Below are 23,629 nucleotides of genomic sequence, written 5' to 3' on the forward strand. Positions count from 1 at the left end.
TTCCTGGGAATTAGCCTTGCACACTGAATGTACAAGGTACAGAAGCTGCTCAAACACTAAGCTGAGCTTCACTCTTAACCATCACTTCCAGAAATACAAGGAGGAAGAGCAGAACAGGGGAGAGCTTAGCTGTACCAGAGAGGAAAGCTCTCTGAACTTTATTTCCATTCCATTCTCCCATCTCTCTTAATTGCCCGCATAAGAAGTATCTTCAGCTTTGAGAAAGCAAAAAGGAGGGACTCCCAGTGACCTGACGGCACATAGTCACCTTCTAATACGTAACAGGTAAGCGTGCTTTCCAGGTCAGAGGGTGTTTGGGGGCATTGCAGATCCCTCTGCAGAGTTTCTGGGGAGGCCCTGCGGCTGGATGCCTCTGGGATGTTCTGGGCACAGTGTCTGGAAAGAGGGGAGCTCATCCAGCCTGGTGAAGTGGCCAAGCCACTGGTTCCTGGGACCTGAACTGACCTTCATGGGAGAAGAGCAAGGACTACCTGTGCCCCTGGGAAGCCCCAGGGGACAAGGTGCAGTGGGTCCCCAGGGGTTGTGGGGAGCACACCTATCTGAATGGGTTGAAGAAAAATAAAACTGGAGTAAAAAGAACTTTGTAAAAATATAAAGGATAAACATCTTTGCAAAGAAAACTCAAAACAAGTTTCTTTCCACACACACAATCATAGAAGAAAAAAGTATTGTAATGAATGGAACTTTTCAAAAGGAGATCTTCTTGGAGCAAATTTCTGAAGCCACAGAGATGAAGCATTTCCTTTTATTTAAGTCTTAATGAGGCTACTTTAATTTTCTGTGTTGCTCACAATTTCCAAGGGCATAGCCAGTGCAAGAGATGCAGTTTGTATTTAAAGGGACACAATTACAGGGTTTAGGTCCCCAGATGTTTCCTGGTTAAAAAAAAAAAAGCTAAAAGAAGTCAACACGTAACATAAATAGATGCAAAACCAGAACCCGGGAGATGGATGTTCTCAGAGCCACCATGCAGCATGTGAAGCAGCAGGCCTGGTGCTGCCCAAACTGGCCGTGCTTCTAAATAAAAAATCCAGATGCACAATGAGAATTAACGGGACCCAATGTGAATTGCGAAGTCATCGCACCTCCTCAAGCCCAGGGAGAAAACGCAGTTTTAATGCACTATGACAGGTTACTGGCTGTGCACGGCAGTGCTGGCCTTCTCGGATGCCTTCTGAATGTGTCTGGGCCAGACAGGGAACCGAGGACATAGGAAGAAAGTAAATAAGCCCAAGGAGGCTCCGTCTTCCCCCTCATCACCAAGAAATATTTGGATTTTGCCAAAGTTGTTAACACAAAAATGAGAAAGAGGTGACTTGGTATGGAATATCTCTTTAACATTCAGTGAAGGCGGCTACTGCCAGAGATGCCAAGGGCAAAAGAAACAATTTTTCGAGGGTTCACCCTCTGTATCTTCCATCTCCCTTCAGTAAGAAACCTGCTGATCAACCACGCACTTGTTGGACTTCCACTACACCTGACTGACTTGCCAGAGCTCATCAAATTGTGTCATTCATTGGTCCAGATGGCTGGCACCCGAGTTCTTCTCACAGGGGACCAGGGCCCCCGATGCAGCAGAAAGCACTGGGGGTGCCAGCGTCTTGTTGGGATCTGGGGGCTCTACCTATGTGTGTGTGTGTGAGATGTGCCTCCTGCTAACTCAGGGAGACCGGAAGGTGTGAAAGAGGTCAGAGGCTATTTAGGAATGGCAGGAAAGGTGATCAGGTTGCCTGAATTCAGATCTGTAGGGATGCTTAATGCTTCAAAGTCTTAGCTGGGAGAAATACTAAAACCATTTCTTTACAAGGCCAGACTGGTTCACTTTCCTATGGGAAAATATATAGCAGGATATACGACTAAATACATCAGGTTGACCACGCTCTCTAAAGAACTAAGGAATAGGAAATCTAAAACTCTGTTTAGCAGTGGAATTCACTGTGGCGTTTTTCTTTCCTTCTCAGTATTACTTGCCTTTTAAATTATGTTTTAGTTAAGCTAATGTCGTGCTGTGCTTTGTCGCTCAGTTGTGTCTGACTCTGTGACCCCGTGGGCTGCAGCTCACCAGGCCCCTTTGTCCATTGGGAGTCTCAAGGCAAGAATACTGGAGTTTGTAGCCATGCCCTCCTCCTCAGGATCTTCCCAACCCAGGAATCGAATCCAGGTCTCCCTCACTGCAGGTAGATTCTTTACTGTCTGAGCCACCAGGAAAAGATGGTTTAAGTTTGAGTACACGTTAACAAGGTGAGAAGATGATGATCGGAAGAGACATGCAAAAAGATGGGAGATTAAAAAAGACCTGACCTGAACAATCCCGAGACACCGCCAACAAAGACTGAGCACCTACCCATGTTGCTGGTAGCCCGCACACCTGATATAAATAACCTGGAGAGGCAGTGTTTATTCTGAATTATTCTACATTAATCCCAGAGGGTTAATTATTGCACAAGCAGTGCCTGAAACTCAAGGCACAGAAATTTAGGGCTCTGAGCTGGGGTGAAGCAACTTCGGGGCCCAGACTCTCCTAAGCCACTAATTTTCTAGTCTGCTGGCTGGTATCTAATGTGATCCAGGTTACACGGTTTGCCCCAAGTCCATCCCTGCTGGGTGATGGGGAAGTGACCAGCACTCAGATGCACGTGGGGGAACTGGCTTTCCTGGTCTCTCCCGAGGACATGATTATCTCATAGGATATTTCCTACCACCCTCATCTGTTACCGTGGAAGTCAGACCTCAGAAAGAGGGACTGCCACACAGGCTTTCCTTGGGGAAGCTGAGGTATTTATGGCATGGGCTCTCCATTCACCAGGGAAAACGCAGCTGTCTGGACAGTTGTGTGAGCTTTAAAATAAACTACAATAACATCATAACTGAGAGGAAAGAGAATTGAGAGAAACTCAGATTTTCAAGTTCCTTCTACTTTGAGTGCTGTTACAGATAAACAGAAAAAAACCCTTAAAAACAAAACAAAACAAAATGACAGATCTTTAAAGTTGTGTCCCTGTACAGTTCCCAACTTGACAAAGTAAAACCATGCTACTTCTTATTGGACACCATGTTTAAAGTCAAAGTCTTCAGACAAAAACCAGTTTGGAACTATGGGGTGAAGATCAGAACAAAAAGGAATTTTAAAAATGTCTTCAACACTTTATCCTCGCTTCTTGTATGCAAAACAAGTCAGAAAGAGAATAAATATCTCAGTGCAGATTTTGCTTTAAAAGCAACTTCAGTCAGGAAGAAGGAACCAAAAGGAGGAAAGAGAGAGAGAAGCCCTCCCTATTCAGGCCAGTTCATTAACTGCTTTATAATTAGTCTTCATGTATTCTTAGCATTCACTTCCTGATGTTTATTTTGCCTTATTGGCAGAGAAGCAAGGCAATCAATCACTTATTTGCTTCCCCAGAAGACCCTGACTAAACAAAGACCGGGTCGATCCTAAGAGTGGATTTTGTCATTAACCTGGACACCATCGCCACCTGCAAGGCCAGCTTCCCCATCAAGGGGGACGTGGACCCTGCAAAAGCCGGGTGAGCCCACAGGACACTGCATTGACTTGGCCTTCTTCTAACGAGGACTCTACGTGGAGGGGGAGAAGGAGATGGCCCTTCTGATTCGGGAGAGGGGGCTCCTGGCAATGGTTTGGCAGCAGCAGCTACTAGGTAACTGCAATATAGCACACAGAGGGTGGCAGGTCCTTCTGACCAGGGAGTGGGATGGTAAATGAAAAGACAGCTAGAAGACTGCAACAGAGTGTTCAGGCCTGTCAGATGTCTTAAGCCATGAGCAGGAGAAATGAAACAGCCACTCTTCTTCTTAGGACAGCGGCTTATCACTTCCCTTGGGACTCTGCTCCGGGGCCGAACGCTGCCCACGGGCCAGGCTGGGCACCCACCTTCCTTCTGGCTGCCGGCGGCGCTCTGCTGCTGTAGCAGGCTCTGGCTGTACAGCGTGGGCAGCGCCGCGGCCGCGTACTGCTGGATCCCTGAGTAGGCCTGGGTGAGGGCGTCCATGGTGCCCGCCGTGCCATTCGTCAAGCCCGTGGCGCCAAGTCCTCCATTCAGAGCCGCCATACCTGAGAGCATTTGAGCAACTTTACAAAAAACCCAACAATAGAGAAGAGAAACAGCACTTTTCATTAGTGCTTTCCAAAGGAAGTCAGAGAATCATTTGACACAAGTACGACAGCAAGTGCATGCAGCGAGCACACCAGTTACGCCAACATGAACTTAAAGACAAACCCATGAAGGAACAAGTCGTAAATAATGGCAGACATACAGACAACCACCACAACCCCCCGAGCGATGGTAAGCCTCACTCCCTAGGCCAGGGAGCGAATTCTCCGAGGCACTATAGGTGGGCAGTACATCTGAACTCCATGCAGGGTGCTACTGGCAAGACGGGCTCTGTCTTTGAAATAAGAGCCTTCTGCTTCTTATAGCTTGGCAGCATGAAATAAAAAAACATTAGTGGCAGAGGCCTGTGATCTGTACACTTAACTCTGTTTACGGGGTTCTTGAGGAGCCATGGGATGGCCAGGGGGTTGAGAAAGGAAAGGAGAGGATGAACCTTCTCACCCTAAGCTGCCTGATATGGAAATGGCCGGGAAGATGAGCGCTGTACTCAGTGAATCGCCCATTCCTTTGACTGGCTTCCTAAGCAGCTGAAGGATGCTGTTGGGGATGAGGCCCTTAGGGAGAGTCTTGCTGATGAAGAATTAAGGGGCAGGAAAAAATGCAGCTCCCTCCCTTCACTGAGGAGGACTGAAGCCTCTTATTCAGTATGAAAGGCCAGAAAGGGGATGGGACCATTCTCAGAAGCAAACACACACACGCCCAAATACTAATTAGTGCCCGTGGAACTGGAATTTCCATCAAAGAGAGCATTCCACGCCATGTTTTCCAGTTAACTGAAGTGACCCTGCATCTGGAGCTGGATCTTGGCTATTAACCCATGTGAACTGGGTGGCGGCCAGGACACTTTTGATTTTTTTCCTTGTCTCCTGGCTGCTCTTTTGCTCTGTTACGGTTGCTGACGGTGTCACTTTTTCCTGAATACTGAGTAAAAACAAGTATACTTTAATAGAGTGTGAACTTTTCAATGAACTCAGGAAATGGAAGAGGTGACATCATAATTCCTTTGAGTTCCCTTTACGATGAAGGCTTTTTTTTTTGTAAAGATCTGTTTCTGCAAAGAACTAACTCAGTGAAAACATTAATGAAAATCGAAGGAATTAGGGCTATTGATTAAGGATGTTAAAATAGCAAAGATGATTAACTGAAAAAAAATTGTAATAAGCAGTCTGGTGAGAATAGAGAACAACAAAATAATCTAACAACAAAATAAGGATGCTTAGATATCATACAGAGGACTCAAATATCAGAATCACCTCAATACTTCCATGCATATTTTTGCTTGCCATCCACAGGACACAGGGGAGAGGGGACAGGTACTTACTCCATCATGCTCTGTTCTTCTGACACCTTCACCTCTTAGAAGATGACACACAAGACAGGAATGAGAGCATGGCTTAACCGTAGAGGAATCTCATGGTGCCTCAGGGCTGGTATTCTCCCTGGAGGGCTTGAGGGGACAGTGCTGCCCCTGGGTGATGTTTGGGGTGAGGGTGGCGTGTCCAGGAAAGCCTGGGGGTCATGAGCATGGAAAGCCAACTTCCTGAAAAAGGAAGTGATTTCAAGCAGCTCTAGCTGATCCCAGTTAAGCTCAGGAGGTGCTGGCCAGCAGAGGCCTGCTAACTCTGCTTCAGGTTTCTTTCCATGAAGGAATTTATTCTGTTTCTGAGGTGTGTGTCCCAATGCCAAGGTGGAATGGGTAACTGATCACCAGGCAGAATTCAAAGAACCATCAGAGAAGGATTTCAACTTCTGAGAGTTATTCCTGTTGATGATTTAATGTTATTCTACATTAAATAATCATTATATGACATTAACACTTGTCAGTTCAGCTGCTGGTATTTGATTCCACCTAGGCACTTTGGACAACAGAAATAGAGGTTTGAAGGTTAATTGCATAAAATGCTTCCCCTTAAAAGAACAGGGTTTTCTTCGAAAAAGCCAAATGGATTGATCATTTCATCCCAATTTAATCGAGATTGCCACAGGTGCTATTTGTGTGAGGAAGGCTGAAACAATGGAGGTGTGGCAAACCTCAATGAGGGCGGGAAGGCCTCTGCAAATGGTCTAGCAATAAAGTTAGTGCACTTCTTAGTTCAGCTGTTAGTATGTGCCACCTGCTCACATAATCCAGGAGGGAAAGCTCTTGTCAGTGAACTGCCTGTGCTCCCTCCTTCTCATCTTGCTGTTCTTGTAGCTTTAGAGTAGTGTCCTTCTTTTTAGTCCCTCCATCCATGCATGAACTTACAAAGGAAGAACAAGGATACGGAGCTCAAATAGTGTAGCTACTTGTTTACTAACCAAAACTTCTGTTTTGTGGGGAGATGAGGAACCCTCTGGGAGGGAAGAGGTAAAATTTGGGAATTAACTGGATCCATCTACCACCTACTTTATCCCTGGATCCTTTGTCTGCGGAAAAGAGTTGGTTCTACTCAGAACACCAGAAACCTCTCCTTACGATGGCAGGTAATGGTTGCTAGGTGGAGTCAGGGAGCAAATGGCAATGACGTGGAAACTGGTCTAGTGGCCTCTGTCCAGGTTCCCGTTTCTTGCCTTCCTTCTCTGAGGACTGTCCAGTGGGATGGGTGGCGTCACTGTCTGTGAAGGAGCGGTCTGAAAGAGGACCCTCTACATTAGGTTTTCTCTTGCTGTCTGAGAAGCAAGTATAAGCTCCAAGACAGTGGTGGGATTGTGAAATAGCTCTGATGGTAATTCACTGCAGCAGGCAGAATGTACTTTTCTTTGTGCCTGACTTTGGGTTTAATTAAACATTTTCCTAGTTCATACTGTTTAGCAAGGGTTATTTGAGACTAGAAACAGTCTTAATTTCCCATGAACTATACTTATAGTTATCCAGTAGCAAAGTATTTAAAAAACACAACAATAAGGCCGTTGTTCTTGCCAGAAGCAAAACTGAATAACACAGACCCCACACAAGAACCAACCATGGTCTCTCTGCCATTCAACAGAGTCCCTCCCTAGCCGCTCACGATAACAATGGGAAGACCCCAACAAAGGGCAACAGGACAGGCTGAGGAGGTGGACCACACGGACAGGACGACACACAGCAGTCATGAGCACGCGCTGAGGAGGACAGCCACTCCCACTGGCCTGGTACTGTGCAGACCCAGGACAGGCAGGCGGTCAAATCAAATTCCTTGTTTTAGGGGAACTAGGTCCTGGGGCATAGAAGCAGCATGGAGGGGTGTGTGCAAACACTCGTCTGCAACCGAGGGGAAGGACAAGTGAGTTGGAGCGTCTGCAGAACAAGGTCAGAAACAGGAGTCAAGGCCATGTGGGGTGCTGGCAAGAGGGGCGCTGGAGCAGCTTTAGTGGGGTACAGTACTCTGCTGTCACTGGTTACCACTGTATTTACTGTTGGCTAATCAAGAGCCATCCGGTCTGGAAAGAAAAAAAATCTTTTTCCTTTCTGCTTTCTTTGGCCTCTGGTCAGATAACACTCAGTCCAAGTTCATGTTTGTTTTCCCCAGGGCATCTGCATAAAAGGATTCCATAAAACCTGAAAGAATTCCCTACCTCTAAATGTGTGACTTATATCTTCTAATCTGGGTGATAACAGCTAGTCTTCATTTGGGTGAGTTCTAGGTTCTTCTTTACAAAATAAAATATAAGGTATTCTTTTGGGATTTTAGGATATAGAATTATTCGCGTTTTTGTTTTTTCTTTTAAATAAACTGTACTTCTTGATCACCCTTTAAAAACTGTTCACTTAGTGAATTGTGGCTAAGAATAAGGAAACTTGTCAAAACTCTTTTCTTAATACTTAAAACGGGCAGAGGTTGGGTGGCCTGCTAGGTAAATGGGTCCCCAAGTCAGATCTCCTTAGGCTGTCGTGGGCCTGCTGGGTGTGGCTGTTGTCAGGCACAGGGTGTGGGGACCGAGCTGCAGGAAAGGCAGACCCGGGGTCCCCTCTGTGGACTGAGGGCCATTCCCTCTAGTGGAGAAGCCGAGGCTGAGCTCGAGCCTCAGCTGTGACTCATCCTCGGGCTGGGAGCCATTCTCCCCACAGATCTAAAGCACCGGAAGTGGGCAAGCTGCGTAGACAGAACTTAGAGTTCTTTGGTCAGTGTGTGTGTTTCAGAGCTGAGGAATTCTGTAAATGATCTGCCTCACTCTGCTTCAGCCTGCCGTAGGAGAATGGGGCCCTTCAGGAGACGCACTGCTGTAGGGTGACCCTGGCCGCCGGAGGCTTAAGAAAGACCCTAGACTTTGGCTCCAGGGGCGACTCTCTCCACTCAGCCTTATTTCTTGCTTCCCAAGGCCTCTTCTCTCCTCCTGGATGACTGTCATAAACCTCTGGATTTTAGATCTGGAGGGGATCTTTAAGATCACCTGATCCAGAACGTCCCGTTTTCAGATGGGACCTGAAGTCCAGAATGGGGGCAGTGACTGGCTCAGATTCCTGCAGGAGACTGAGAGCAGACTGGGAGCTGGCCCCGTGGGCCTGACCTTCACCTCATCGATCCTCTTTTACAACTTATTCACAGCCTCTCAGAAGAAGGGCACCAAACCAGAACCCAGCCAGAGTCCCGGAAACCTGCGTCTGCCTGTCAACCACAGACACCTGTGACCAAGCACACACCCGACACCCCTGAAGACTCAGGGTGGTTCGGGGGCTGTCTGTGGAGACACAGAGTGGACACAGGCAGCACAGCCCTGTCTGGGTGTGTGCTCCTGCCCCTCCTCCCAAGCTGTAGCTCTCCCTGCGATGCAGCCTTTGCAGGCTGTCTCTGGCTGAGCACTGTCTGTGGAGAACCTGGGGGAAGGCTGTCCACCAGAGCAGCAGACGCTCACTGCTGATGGTACCTGCTAGCGCGTTAATGTTGTTCAGTCCGACAGTAGCTCCCGCCAGTCCTTGCAGAGTCCCGAGAGAGGTCAGAGAGTTCATGGCTGCACCAGCAGTGGAGTTGGGGGTTGAAGCCGCCACTGCAAGACAAAAGGCAGACGAGGGAACGGGGAGAGAAAGGCACGTGAGTGAGAGCCCGCTGGCCCAGGAGGCAGTCTGTCCCGTCGCAGCGGACAGCACTGGGGGCCTTCAGTCATGGGACGACGAGGAGCCTCGCTTAGGCTTTAGTGTGAGAGACGTGGCTTGTAGCAATTGTGACTGTGACATTTAGAGAAAAAAATCATCACGGCTCTGCTGTTCCAGCCAGTGAACACGCGCTCTGCTGGCCAGTCGGGGGCAAGCCACCAGAGGAGGGCCCTTCCTCCTGAGTGGTGGGTCTTTCATCAGCCGCTCTTTAGGAACCTCTGAACAAATGACAAAGTGGGGGAGGGGAGTGAAATGGCAATTCTCGGCTTTCTTATTCTTTATGCTTCAGACACGGCATTTTCTCAATGAAGTTAAAAAAAAAAAAAGTCATACATATTCCTGGGTTTGACAGAAGATCGACTTCAAGATCCAAGTAGTGGTGCTTATAGAAGAGGAGATGAAACAATCCCCCACCTTTAACTAATAGCTTCATTGGGATATAATTCATGTTATAAAATTTACTCCTTGAAAGTATGCAATTCCCTGATCAGTATATTCATAGAGTTGTACAACCAGCACCATAGTCTAATTTTGGAACATTTGTATTGCCCTCTAAAGAAACTCATACTCATTAGCGCTCATTCTACATTCTCTCCCCTCTCCTTGGACACTGGCAACCACTGGTCTACTTTCTACCTCTGTGGATTTGCTTAATCTGGGTATTTCATATAATATGAAATCATAAAATATGTCATCTTTTGTGACTGGCTTCTTTCACTGAGCAAAATGTTTTCAAGGTTCATCCATGTGGCAGCATGCATCAGTACTCTATCCCTTTTTATTACTGAATAACAGTCCACTGTATGGAAACACTCCACTTTGTCCATTCATCAGCCATGGACATGTTGATTGTTTCCACTCTGGGGCTGTTATGAGTAATGCTGCTGTGAACGTCTGTACTCAAGTTTCTGGGCAGATGTATGTCTTTGGTTCTCTTGAATACGTAGCTAGGAGGGGGATTGCTGGTCATATGATAAAGCTCTGTTTTCCATTTTGAGGAAATGCCAAAATATTCTCCAAAGTGGCTGTCTTCCCTATTCATTTTTAAATAATTTTCATTAGTTATGAGTGTTTCCCTGGGAAAAAGTCCTCCGATGTCCTCATACTGAAGACCATTCTGGAAGGTCTTCTCTCGTGTCACCTGAAATCATGTGAAAGCTCTTCAGGGCTTTACCTTTTCATTTTCTCTCCCCCAGACCTTTATTACTGGCTGAGAATCAGAACATGCCCCAGGGACAGTTTCTGTCCCTCACTCGCTGGCACATTAGTCTGATGAGCTGTCACATGTAGGCTCATGTCAGACTAAAATGCATTTCTCCATGGGAAATGCAGGGGGCTTATGTTTCTAGTGGTTAGATGGTCTAGGTACTGGAGAGACTCTCCCACTGAAACTAAAATGCTCAATAAGATATTTTAAAGGATGCTTTAAATTGCATCAATAACTGACCATTTGGTAAGAAATACTCAGAATCAATGATACAAGTGAAAGTGGGAACCAGGAAGGTAAGCAGCACACTGAAGGTAGCATTTGCCTTAAGGGTATTTGGGAGCCAGACAAACTTAAACTCCAGTTCCCAAAGCCTTCCAGTGCATGACAGATACGAGAAGTCTAGGGTCCACCTGAGGTGAAGTGTGTAAGAAGACACTTCCAGCAGGAATTCTGGAACCCTTGAAGGCTAAACAAGCAGTGTAAGGATGAACAAGATACACTTCCCACTTCAGAAACTATAAGGACAACTGCCTGTATCAAATCAGTGCTGAGCAGGGGGAGGGGATTCCCTCTGATAGTATATAATAAACTAGCCCTCACGTAAGTCTGCAAAACAACTTTCTTTTGTCTGACTGGTCAAAACCCATCCAACCATCAATTTAAAGTGGTCCCCAGCTTATACTCTCTTCTAGCAGAAGTGAGTACAAGATTCTTGTAGAATCAACTGTAAGTCAACCTTGAAAGGGCCCATTTTCAACAAAGAACTCTCAGAAATAAGGCTCCAAGACAGTTAAGCTCACAATTAAAAAAAAAACCAAGTACCAAGAGTAAGAATCAGCAGAGACAGAGTCAGACACTATAGTTAGATCCACCAAAACTTCAGATACTGGAATTATTGGTGCGCAATAGAAAGGAAGTGTATTTAACATGTCTGCACAATACGAAAGGGTGAAAAATGAAAAAAAAAATGAGGTTACAGCTGTAAATTACACACCATCACCATTTCATTGCCCTCTTAAAAAACCCCAGAAAACTGGAAGCAAGTGGGGCTGCAGTTAAGACTGAGAGCTTTACAGCAATTATTTATAACGGCAAAGATATGGAAGCAACCTAATGTCCATTGACAAATGAATGGATAAAGAAGACATGCATATATATACAAACATATATATAAAATGGAATACTATTCAGCCATAAAAAGAATGAAATAGTACCATCTGCAGCAACATGAATGGACCTACAGATTGTCATATTAAGTGAACTAAGTCAGGCAGAGGAAGGCAAATACATATCACCTATATGTGGAATCTAAAAAAAACCCCACAAAAATGAATTTATTTATTAAAAAAAATAGAGCCCCAGACATAGAAAACAACTTAGGTTACTGAAGGGGGAAAGTGGTGCAGGGATAAATTAGGATTTGGGGTTAACATACACACACTGCTACATGTAAAATAGATAATCAGTAGGAAAATTCTGAGAGAGACGGGAATACCAGACCACCTGACCTGCCTCTTGAGAAACCTATATGCAGGTCAGGAAGCAACAGTTAGAACTGGACATGGAACAACAGACTGGTTTCAAATAGGAAAAGGAGTACATCAAGGCTGTATATTGTCACCCTGCTTATTTAACTTATATGCAGAGTACATCAAGAGAAACGCTGGGCTGGAAGAAGCACAAGTTGGTATCAAGATTGCCAGGAGAAATATCAATAACCTCAGATATGCAGATGACATCACCCTTATGGCAGAAAGTGAAGAGGAACTAAAAAGCCTCTTGATGAAAGTGAAAGAGGAGAATGAAAAAATTGGCTTACAGTTCAACATTCAGAAAACGAAGATCCTGGCATCTGGTCCCATCACTTCATGGGAAATAGATGGGGAAACAGTGGAAACTGTCAGACTTTATTTTTCTGGGCTCCAAAATCACTGCAGATGGTGACTGCAGCCATGAAATTAAAAGACACTTACTCCTTGGAAGAAAGTTATGACCAACCTAGATAACATATTGAAAAGCAGAGATATTACTTTGCCAACAAAGGTCTGTCTAGTCAAGGCTATGGTTTTTCCAGTGGTCATGTATGGATGTGAGAGTTGAACTGTGAAGAAAGCTGAGCGCCGAAGAATTGATGCTTTTGAACTGTGGTGTTGGAGAAGACTCTTGAGAGTCCCTTGGACTGCAAGGAGATCCAACCAGTCCATTCTAAAGGAGATCCGTCCTGGGTGTTCTTTGGAAGGAATGATGCTAAAGCTGAAACAGATTGGGGGCAGGAGGAGAAGAGGATGACCGAGGATGAGATGGCTGGATGGCATCACCGACTCGATGGACATGAGTCTGAGTGAACTCTGGGAGTTGGTGATGGACAGGGAGGCCTGGCGTGCTGCGATTCATGGGGTCACCAAGAGTCGGACACGACTGAGCAACTGAACAGAACTGAACTGAAGGACCTACTGTAGAGCACAGGGAACTCTACTCAATACTCTGATAACCTATATGAGAAAAGGATCTGAAAAAGAATGGATGTATGTATAACTGAATCACTCTGCTGTATACGTGAAACTAACACAACATTGTAAATCAGCTCTACGCCAATAAAAAACAAAAATAAAAAAAAATCTGCAAGTTGGAGGTCTCTGCTTTGCTTTTCTATTTATTTAAAGCCCAGAAGACTGGCTGTTGTACACTGTAGTCTTCTGCCCTCTTGCTGTGCTGTTCCCGGGTAGTCCAAGTAGACAGATGGGAAGAGAGTGAAAAATAACAGGGAGAGGAACCAGACATGAGAGTAACTGAACTAAACAACTTGCCTTAACGTGAGAAGACTCCTTGTGCACCAGTGCTCTGGACAATACTCTGAAAATTTACCCCAGTTTAAGTCTAAATTGGAAAAGATATCTCAGTTGTGTATCTGGCTGCCTTTAAGAACCTTCTGGGTTCTAGAAAATAATCTCTTTAAAGCAAAAGGAAAACTTAAATTTGTCACACAACCAGTCTCAATCAAGTACTTCAAATATTCAGGAGAAACATAACAGAGAAGCCCCTCGACACAAAAGACAGAGATGTACTAAATGCCGTCGACATGCCTGTTTTTCTTATTTCTGTGCTGGCAGCCTGGCAGGAGGCTGCCTGCATCCTCCCCACCTAACATTAAAATTCCCTTCTGTCTCCACTAAGAACCGTATCCTCTGCTTTCTCAATTAAGCTGTTTACAAGATGGCACAGGAACGTTTCAAGAGAAGGTGGTAAATAAACATTGGTTCATCTTTGCCCATGGCATCAGTTTTAGTCAAAGGATGCTCCATGCAGGGGATAGGCTGTACCTCAAAGCCTAGAGGAACGCGGGGCGTGGGGGCAATGGGGGGGCAGAGCTGCCTCACTTTCCGGGCAGTGAGGGGCAGACCTGGTCACACGCCATGTTTCATGCCTGCAGTACCGCTGGCTCTAGACCATCAAGCAGGCCAAAGAGGTGGTGAGCAGCTGGCCAGCCAGGACCCCACACGGCAGCTTGGTTCCGGGCCTTCTGAGGACAAGCTGGGAGGGGTGAGGGTGCTGGAGGGGGAGGGGGAGGGGGACTGGGATCAGGTCAGGAACAGAGGCCCCCTTCTGCGAAAGGCACCAGAGCCCACTGAGGTTTCTGAGGCTACACGCTGGCACAGCCCCTGGGGAGGCAGGAGCCAGCCCTGACGGCCTCGTCCCCCTTTCCCTGGACTGTGAGCAGGGACACAGAGGACATGCGGCTTCCTTCCTATTCTCTACACGAGGCGGGGTGGCACGCAGTCTCGGGGGAGGCCGACTGCTGAATGGAGGGAATGCGGCTCTTCCCCCTTTCACAGATTGCAGATCCAGCCAGAAAGGTGGCCATTTGGGGCACCAGCCTCTGACACTGACCACGTCTGCACCATCCTTCCTACACGAAGGGGAACCTTCTCTCTGTTTTATGGGCGCCCTGGCAAGTCCTGTCTCCAGTACTCGGTTCTAGAGATGATCATGCTTCCTAGGAACCCAGTGCCTCCATCTCCAGCTATGAACCATCTCCCCACTTTTACTGGACTGCAAGATTTTTTTAACTTTTCATTTTGTATTGGGGTATAGCCGATTAGCAAACAATGCTGTGAACAGAGAAGGGACTCAAGTGTATGTATACATATACATGTATCCATTCTCTCTACAAACCCCTGCCCATCCACTGCCACATAACATTGGGCAGAGTTCCATGGTGGACCACAAGAGTTTCAAAGAGCTACAATGAAATGACATCAACAGAAGACACCAAGCATCTGCCTTCAGCATATCTGCAAGACATTGAGAGCACAGTAGCTTTGTGGTTTAGGAAATACAACAACTGCAAACACAAGAGAACACTGCCTGCATGGACCAGATGCCCTCAGGACAGCGGAGCCTGCAGTCACTGCTCTGCGTCACACAGCGCTGGTGTTCCGAAGGGGCAGAGTGGTGAAGTGGTGACAAGGGCGCCTCTGTCGTTAGTGCATCACAACCCGAGGGGGAGCACAGCGCCTCCTCTCCTGTGGGGTCTAGTTACTCCACAATAACCACACCTCTTACTTCCACTTTTTCCCTAAAAGGATTTTTCAGGGGGAGTGATGGGGAGAAGAGAGATAACAGGGTGGGATGAGGCTGTTGGCCTTAGAAAAGGACACTGAATGCTGCTGCGGTGTTCTGATCTCAGTGCCCAGCCATCTGTAATGCACATGCCCATTACCCCACAAACAACCACATCATCATCTTCCTCACTAACCCACTTCCAACTCCCAAGGAGCTCAGTCAGCAACCTGGCTTGTGCCATGCTGGGACAGACAAGTTCTGCAGATGGCCCAGAGGAAGCCTCTGAGTCGGAAGGGCTGACTAGAGGAAGAAGTCCTTTGCAGGGACTCTGATCCCCTTTTGAGGCGTGACTCTAAGACAGGGGACGTCTCCAGAGAGAGTGGTATGGGAATGGACGTGGGCAGTATCATCCCCTCTGTGTCCACAATTGGTCCCACCGTTTTCCTCACTTTAGTTTCATCTCCAGTGCTCCCTGGAGCTGTCACTGGGGGGTGCTACTAAGAAAGAATCTACTTGAGTTGTCAACAAGCTGCACACTTCCTCACCTCACCTGTTTCCAGGGTCCTCCCCAGTCCGTAAAGAGGGACACAAGAGTGACGGTGTCATTTGGGGCCATAAACTTAAACAGTTTTATATACTCCAGTCTACCTGGATCAAACAAGAATGGAGCAAAGGAAAGGACAAATTGGACCTGCTTTATCTAGTAATATTTTGCTTATGAATCACCAAACTAAAAGCACACCCTTCCTGTAGCTGGCCCCAGGTATTTGCCTTTTTTTTTTACAGATGGTCATGGACACAGCTTGAAAAAAATTCATGGTGGTTTCAACCTGAAATATAATTCTAGGTGCCCAGGAGCTCCTGCTTTTGAACGTTTCCCAGGGCGGCAGGAGCGGTGACCCCTCAGCTGCGGTTAATAGCCTGTGTTTCCTTGGCAGGTCACTTGACCTTGCAGGCTTCTGTTTCCTCATGTGGATCACAGAGGGAGGCACCTTCATGAATGAATGACCTTAAAGATTCCAGGTGCTTATGAAACGGGTCCGATTACTGTTTGACCAGGCTCTAGAGAGGAAACACCAGGAACACAGATTTCTGTAGAAAGCAAGTCCCTGGGAGGGTCCTGGAAGACCTGTCTGGCTGCTGGTCTTAGGATGTCCTGGAAAGAGGCAGCTTTCCCTGAGGATAATAGGAGCACATGGCTGGCAAGAGGTTACCCGGCAGAGTCCAAGGTCTGAGATGCTGAGAACCATTCTTCAGCTACCTGCATGGTTTCCTTTGGAAACGACAGACCACGGAGCACATGCTCAGTATACTGCCTGAAAAACCACCACTCACCAAGGGCTTTACCCTCAGTGATGACAGCTGTAAGGAAATGGGTCCGGTCAAAGTTACCATGCTCTCTTTACTCCCACGGTGGCCATTCTGTCTTTGATAAGCAGGGTGTGTTGATTCTGTGACCTCAAATCAAGTTTGAAGTTCACTGCCAACTTCTTCAGTAAAGTCCCAGAGTAGAAAGAAGGAAGGAAAGGCTCTACTCCCTGCATTTATAGCCTAATATTTTTAAAACAGTGGGGAGGTATTTGCTTTCCAAAGTCAAATGTTCAGAGAAAAAAAATATCACTGGGGCTTATTCCAGGTTTAACTAATTTCTTATTTTTCAGAGAAGCAGACTTTTATGTCATTCCAAAATAATCATCTTCCCCATATGATACTTTAATGCTGTCTTAAAAAGCAATAGCATACATTATATAGACATTCCTTTGATAGTTCAGTACATGTAAAAATGGACAATTTGATTTCACAATGGAGAAGCTAAACAAAGAAAGATGAAACGACTTGCTCTAGTCACAGTCTTCCAGCTCTTGGTCAAGATGTCCACGTATTCTAAATCAAAGTGAAAACTGTAGTTCCTCTATCACATTCTTTTAACTATTTTTTTAAACCTCTGCACTGGGCATGAATTTTTTATGGTTTCTAGCCCTAGACACGTACATTCTTGTCTTCCGCGTGATGTGAATGAATACCTTTCTGTCTCAAACCTTTCACAGCCTGCATAGTCCTGTGTATCTCGGTGGTGGAGGTGTTCCCTCTCTTACGGGTACCCAGTCCACTCACTGAGCATCCTCTCTGCTCTGTGCCCTGTCCTGTATGTTAGAGTCTAACCCAGCTGGGCCACAGCTCGGAAGGTGGGGTGGGGAGGGGGCCTCACACACGCTGCTGTTTCAGGCACCAGAGAGGAGGGTTTGAGTCCTTCCCTCCAGACTCCTTCCCCCTTCAGTCCGTCAGTTTTTGCCTCTTGTCGGCCTCTCATCACCTCTGTTCCACCTCCTAAGTCTAGAACTATGTCTTTCTCTATTGTAAAATTTCTCCTTCTATTGACCCTTTTAGACTTAAAAAAAAATCACCACACTGCAGGAAGATGTCATCTATAAACACATAGCTCCTGTCTCCAGTCTCACGCCCCCTCTCACAGCCTCCAGAACTGTGACATCCCTTCCACGATCACAGTGAACCCACCACTCGGGGTGGGGCGGTGAACTGCCTGACGGTGGCCGAACCCAAACACGTCTTCTCTGCCCTCACCTCGATCTCCTTCCTGCTGGAAACTCCCGCGCTTGGTTCCCCGAAACCACGCTTCCTCAGGGCTCCCTTCCCACCATGTGGCTCCTCCCCTCTGTCCCGCAACCCCCAGCCTGCTGCTCTGCTGCGCTTCCAGCTCGATGGTCCCCCTCAGGCCCACACTGACACCTGCCCACCTTTGCAGCTGCTCTGGGACAAGCTCAAGGGTCAGGGACCCATCTGCTTGTGGGATGTATTTACACGACATACCAGTTCATGCGTGCCCCGCTGCTCAATGTGCGCGAGTATGGAGCACCTTCCGCTGCAAGCTCCACCTGCTCCCGACCGCCCTCTCTCTGCTGATGAAGATGCTGTGTTACTGGTCCCCTCACTCGGCATACTTCCGTCCGCAACTTTCCCTCTGCTCCCTCACATCCAGTCAGCACCCAAGCCTCGCTGACACCCCTGCGCTCAGAGTCCTCACCTGGCTCTTCACCACCTGCGAGAGGAAGTCCCAGCTTCTCAGCCGTTCCAGGGCTCTCCCTCTCTCCCTGGTTCCTATTTCCCGTCTATCTCACGCTGGTGAAAAGGGAGATGGAGTTCCATTTGCTGACAGAAGGCCTTTTCTGTATTTTCTCACACCCGACACATCTGATAAGTCTTCCATTTCTACCTCAGAAAGCTTAACTCATTTTAAAGCTCTGGCTCCAGTGCCGACTCTCCTGTTACAAGTCACCCATTAAGACAGGATCTCTCCTGTCACTCACACCGTGGGCCTTATCTGATTCCCGGTCTTCCACCGGAAGAGCCCACGTTGGGGCATCCTGCTTGTTTCGAGCGTGTGGCCAATGCATCCAGTTCATGGGGCTAAGCCACCTACGAAAGTAGCATTTATATTTTTGCTTTTAAGTCTTAAAGTACAGACCTTAGGTCATAAACTTCTGAGAAGTTGGGACTAAAAGTGTTGCAATCCATACAACGCTTTTACCAGTGGCAGCAGTGATACCAAGGTTATGTCAGACAGTGGGAGAGAGAGTCTGGGGTCGGGCGGGGGGAAGGGTCTCACCAAGTGCTCGTGTTGTGCAGCAGACACGCCTCTGAGCTCACACACACCTCACAAGGGCCCCACACACAATGCCTGGGACCGTGCAAAGCAACGTTTATGCTGAATCATGGACACAGCTTGGTCTCCAGAGCCTCTAAAGCAGGGAACGAAAGCCCCTATCTCAAATACTGAGAACATGCACCCCAAACAAAGTGAGCAAGTCCTAAGCGAAGCCACAGCTCTGCGAATGCACGACGGGGTGCATCTGCGCACCCAGGGTCAGACTTGCAGAAAGTCAAGCTTTAAAAAAAAAAGAAAGTCAAGCTCTGCAGCAAAGGGGAGGTCCATATCTACTGCCACCCCCTGGGCCGGGCAGCTTTCGTGTTAGCTCAGCACTATGAAGAGACAGCCCGGGGACAAGGGAACTTCACCCAGCGGGGCTGTGTGGGTGTTGGAGGAAAAGAGAGAACTGACTGGACACGGTGACTGATTAAGGACAGTGGACCACAGGCTGGCTGAGAAGGTCCTGCGGGGGCTAAGGATGGGTCAGCAAGAGAAAGAGGATGTCTCCATGCTGCAGGAACATGTTTGTAGAAGAATGGCTGGCTTTAGTCTTCCAGAGGTTGTGGCATCACCGCAGCAGCCGGAGGGATGGCCTCTCCCAGAGGCTGCTGTCTGTCTGTCCCTCCAGGCTCCATCGACTGTCCCTTGCATGCGATGGACTGGAGGGGCGGCGCAGGTCCAACCCCTTCTCACAGACTTGCTTGGCCAAGCAGAAGGCTCGGGAATTCAGGTTAAATCAGCCTGGGAGTCCACCCCTTCCCACGAGGTGAGCTCTCGTGCGACACACGTGCGGGGACCCTTGGGGGATGGAGGGGAGGAAGCCTCTCGTGACGCTGCAGGGCTCTGGGATGACTCGGAGGGTGACTTCCGAGTCCCCACCACTCGGGCCAGCCTGGTGATGCTGGCGGATGACACACCACTCGCCGGCCCTTCTTATGTGAGGAGCCAGGGCAGCTCTGAATCTCATGGGAATATGAGATTCGTTTCCCTCGAGGAGTCCGCGAGGAAGCGTCCCCTGTCCCCAGGACGCAGTGTCTGTTGTGGCTTCCGAGGAGGAGGCCATGTCTCCAAGGTGGGAAAAGACGCTGCCTAGACTTCACAGCAAAAACTCAGGGGAAAACCAATGGTGGGAATGGGAGAATGTGCCCAAGTATCTAAAGATGTGCTTTACCCTTGAAAGAAATGACCTGTTATCCTGAAGTGTGCACTTGACTGAGTGCACTTACAGAAGGATTAGAGAATTTTAAACCATCTTTTTAAAAAAGAAAGAAAATAGAAGGTCAGCAGGATGATGTACACAGATACGACGTTAGGTTTTGGACAGAGAACGCCAGAGAAATGCTCTCAAGTGGGAATGCTGACGCTTGTGTCCACGCTCTCAAAGCCACCAGGCCGAGGCAACAGATCCACAAGCCGGGCAGACATTAATATCTTTCTTTGAGACCCAGCCACATAAGTGTTCCTTAAGACACTTTATCCCTTTCTACCAATACTGAGACTCATGCCTCAACAGCAGGTTCGAAATGGGTTGAGAAGAAATGACCCAAGAATTAATTAACTACATAGGAGACTGTAGTAAACAAAAGGAAAAATTATCATACCAAAATAAAAGACAAGATACATGATTAAATCAGGCTTCAAAAGACCCATAAGAAACTCATAAAAGGCATAATAATGCATTTACCTGTTTTTTATTCTTTCCTGATTTAATTTCTAATTTTATTCCTTACCATCTGATAACTGCATGAAACACTTATTCTAACCATGGGCAACTGAGACTATTTTCATGTTTATTCCAAGGCCAGGAGTCAAAGAAACCTATATTTATTGCCTAAGGGGATCTTTTTTTTACAAAAATATAATTCTTAATCTTTCATGTTTTAAAGCATAGACTGTTTAAAATCATTTATAATAATGCTGTAGGGAGTTTGTCCCTGGGTGTACAGAACTGAAATGATAAATTTACAATTGTTAAAATGAATAGTTTGGGGGTGCTGAGCTGTCCCTGTACTTCCGAGATGGATTTGTCTGAAGCACAAGAGGTGTCTCAAGAACAGGTGAACCAAGATCTGGGCAGGCCGGTAGATGAAGCTCTGCTTTCAGTTTGAATGGACTGGCTGGTTATGCATGGTTCAACAGGAAGCCCTGTTTTTTTTTTTTTTTAATTATTAAAAAAAAAACAACAAAAAACACATTGGCCTTGGGACTAGCATTCCATCCCTTTTATTTCCTGGGAAATTGCTCTGATGAAGTGGAGAGTCATGAATTGTTACTAACCATGTTTTCTGTGACTTTGAAGAGTCCCTGATGGAAATTAGACAAATAATTTACTTTCACTTAAACACCAGATTTTTTTAGTTACACTTAAGATAAATAATTGAAATGTAGATTTAAATCGCTTCTGCTGCCCACATTTCAGGACTCTAATGAAACATTTTCGGCTCTTATGCAAAGCTCTGCTCAACATAGAAGAGAGAAACCCATCTCCCTGACACAGTGCTTGGCAGGATTTCTGGTCAGGCCAGAGGCCATGTGAAGAGCAAAGGGAAGGATGCCTGGCCGGGGTTGGAAGAAAGAAAATACATCTCAGGACACATTTTCCCCTTCATTCAAGTCTCAGGAAAAAAGCTGAAAATGGCCAAGTATGTTTCAAGTTTCCTTACACAGTCTGGCCACCTTCCTAGGCTGTTGGAGTGCTCTGCATTTTAAGAAGGTCACTGCGTCCTCGTGTTCCTGACCGCACTGGATGGAATGAATGAGGATTCGCGGACATGGACCTCACCTCTCACCGCTTCCTCAGGATGGCGTCACGCCAGTCCGCCGCCTCCTCGCAGCCTGCTCCTGCTGGGTCCTCTGCCTGGACAGCCCTGCCCCGGATCATCGCCATGCTTCCATCACCTTCCTCAGGTTTGTGCTCACATGCCACCTTTCGGAAGGGGAAAGCCTCCTTCCATCCCCTCTCTCCATATTCTGCCTGGGCCCTCTTCGCAGCGCTTGCCTGGCATACACACAGCACCTGTGACTGCTCCCTGTCCGAATTCCCGTAAGAGACAGGAGACCCCCGGGGGTGGGAGTGTGTCCTGCTCCTGGCTGTGTCCCCAGCACCCAGGCCCGCGCCTAAGGCTACACAGTCCCTTGAAAGCACTAGCTATCAATCACAGGATCAACACTGATCAGCTGACAGACGCTTTTGCACTTGGCTTCTTAAACCCACGAGCCTTCTACTAAAGGAGAACAAAATGTTGGAATATTAATTCCGATTCCCTGGAACCAAGGCACATTCCCAACCCAGCTATCACAATGGAAGAATATATTTTCATAAAGTTGAATGAAGCTTCCCAAGCAAACAACAGGCCACATACCCTTCACCAAAATGTCCATATATGATAATGGTCACTTCTGGAACAGGAGAATAATTTCAATGTAGTGACAATGTTAAACTCTTTAAAGCCTGGTGAACCAAATAGCAGACTGCCTCCTTGTCATGTAAGGAAGAGTCTTTATGGGAAAAAGTGTTCTTTTTTCCCTACCTTGTTATCAGTGATGTGGTCAGCTTCTTCTTTTTACTCTCAATAAAAGGGAGTCAGCCATGGTTGGAAAAATTACAATCATCCCCTTCTGCCAAATTAAAGTTAATAGTGTTTCCTCTTACCAAAAAAAAAAAAAAAGACCTAATCCTTTTCCTTTTTATATAAACAAATAAAACACTCCTCAGATCTTGAGAAGTGTTTAGTTTTTTCACTCCAAACAAAATACAGTTAAAAATGCCGACAAACAGTCCTTGTATATATACTGTTTTTTTTTAATTTATTGGGATAAAAATTTTTATAGTTGATTTATAATATTGTATTAGTTTCAGGTGTTCAGACTGCTGTTTTAATATAATCTTTTCACAGTCCTCACAGGGAGATGTTTCTTTTTTTTTTTTTGGCCTCACAGCATGTAAGATCTTGTTCCCCGACCAGGGTTCAATCCAGCACCCCTTGCGGTGGAAGCACAGAGTCTTAACCACTGGACTGTTGGGGAAGCCCGAGATGGTTCTTATTTTTCTTATTTAGCAAAACACTCTTCAGTCTAATTTCTAAAACAAGGACACTAATGAGGTCAAATACTTGTGTTTTTAAGAAAAAAAAAATCACTATTATTTTCATAAGGGGGAATACACTATGTCAAAAACGCATATTTCTTTAAAAGGATATATTTAAATAACCAGTTTATGTTTTGCATTAGTTATAGCTTAATCTCTTGAAAAAAATTACAAAGTTGATTTTTCAGGAGTATTATCTGTTGTGTGGAATGAGGCCCACATGTTGTCATGGTATGTTTTTGAAGACATTTCAAGAATGAAGGCAACGTTCCACATGCTGTTGCTCTGAGATGAGGTGATGGGTACATTGTCCAGCCTTTCCTCAACATCTCTCTAAGTTTCTCCCTCAACACTGAACTCAGAGGGAAGTGAGTTAGAAATGCGGTGTTCAGTAAACAAATCAAGGGCTGTGGGGCGTCTCTCCTCCCCACGGTGGTTGCCTGAAGAAGGCTGGTCTACTGGGCACTGTAGCATTCCGTCTCTATTTTTCTAGAAGAAAATCCTGCATTGTTACAGAGAAGTGTAGGGGCCAGTCAGCTCATCTTTTGTGAGTGGCCAATAGAGGGCCGTGGGGTTGTTAGTTAGAAAGGGGCCTGGACATTGTCCAGGCCAGCGCCTCTGTGTACCAGAGCAGAAGGTGAGATCATCCATCAAGGCCCAGAAAACCCAGAGAGGAAGGCAAGCCAGCAAAACACTTTTTAAAAAACAAATCCTGGTGTCTAAGCAACCACATTTGGTCTGGCTCATATGAAAAAGAAAACAGCATCTGCCTTTGAATAAGGCAACAGAATTGCAACAGAATTTCTAAGGAGGGGGGAAAGAAAACCTCACTTTAAATGACATGGCCCAGAAGGGGACCACAGAGGAGCAACGAAGACTGTCCCCTCTGGACCTCCATGCT

General features: G+C 46.6%; 1 protein-coding gene across 12 annotated transcripts in view; it reads right to left on the reverse strand.

Annotated features, from left to right (window-relative positions):
* CELF2 (CUGBP Elav-like family member 2) overlaps positions 1-23,629 on the reverse strand; it is a 553,836-nt gene that overhangs the window by 11,468 nt on the left and 518,739 nt on the right. For 6 of the 12 annotated variants that reach the window (XM_040248499.1, XM_040248497.1, XM_040248491.1 and 3 more), the window contains 2 exons: positions 8,976-9,095; positions 3,911-4,108 (listed from right to left, as the gene is read on the reverse strand). In XM_040248499.1, coding sequence (XP_040104433.1) covers positions 3,911-4,108; positions 8,976-9,095 — 318 coding nt within the window. Of the gene's footprint in view, positions 1-3,910; positions 4,109-8,963; positions 9,096-23,629 lie in introns of all 12 variants that reach the window. The other 6 variants (XM_040248494.1, XM_040248493.1, XM_040248502.1 and 3 more) reach the window with 2 other exon arrangements.

The sequence above is a fragment of the Oryx dammah genome, unplaced genomic scaffold (assembly GCF_014754425.2).
Source record: "Oryx dammah isolate SB20612 unplaced genomic scaffold, SCBI_Odam_1.1 HiC_scaffold_10, whole genome shotgun sequence".
Taxonomy (NCBI): Eukaryota; Metazoa; Chordata; class Mammalia; order Artiodactyla; family Bovidae; genus Oryx; species Oryx dammah.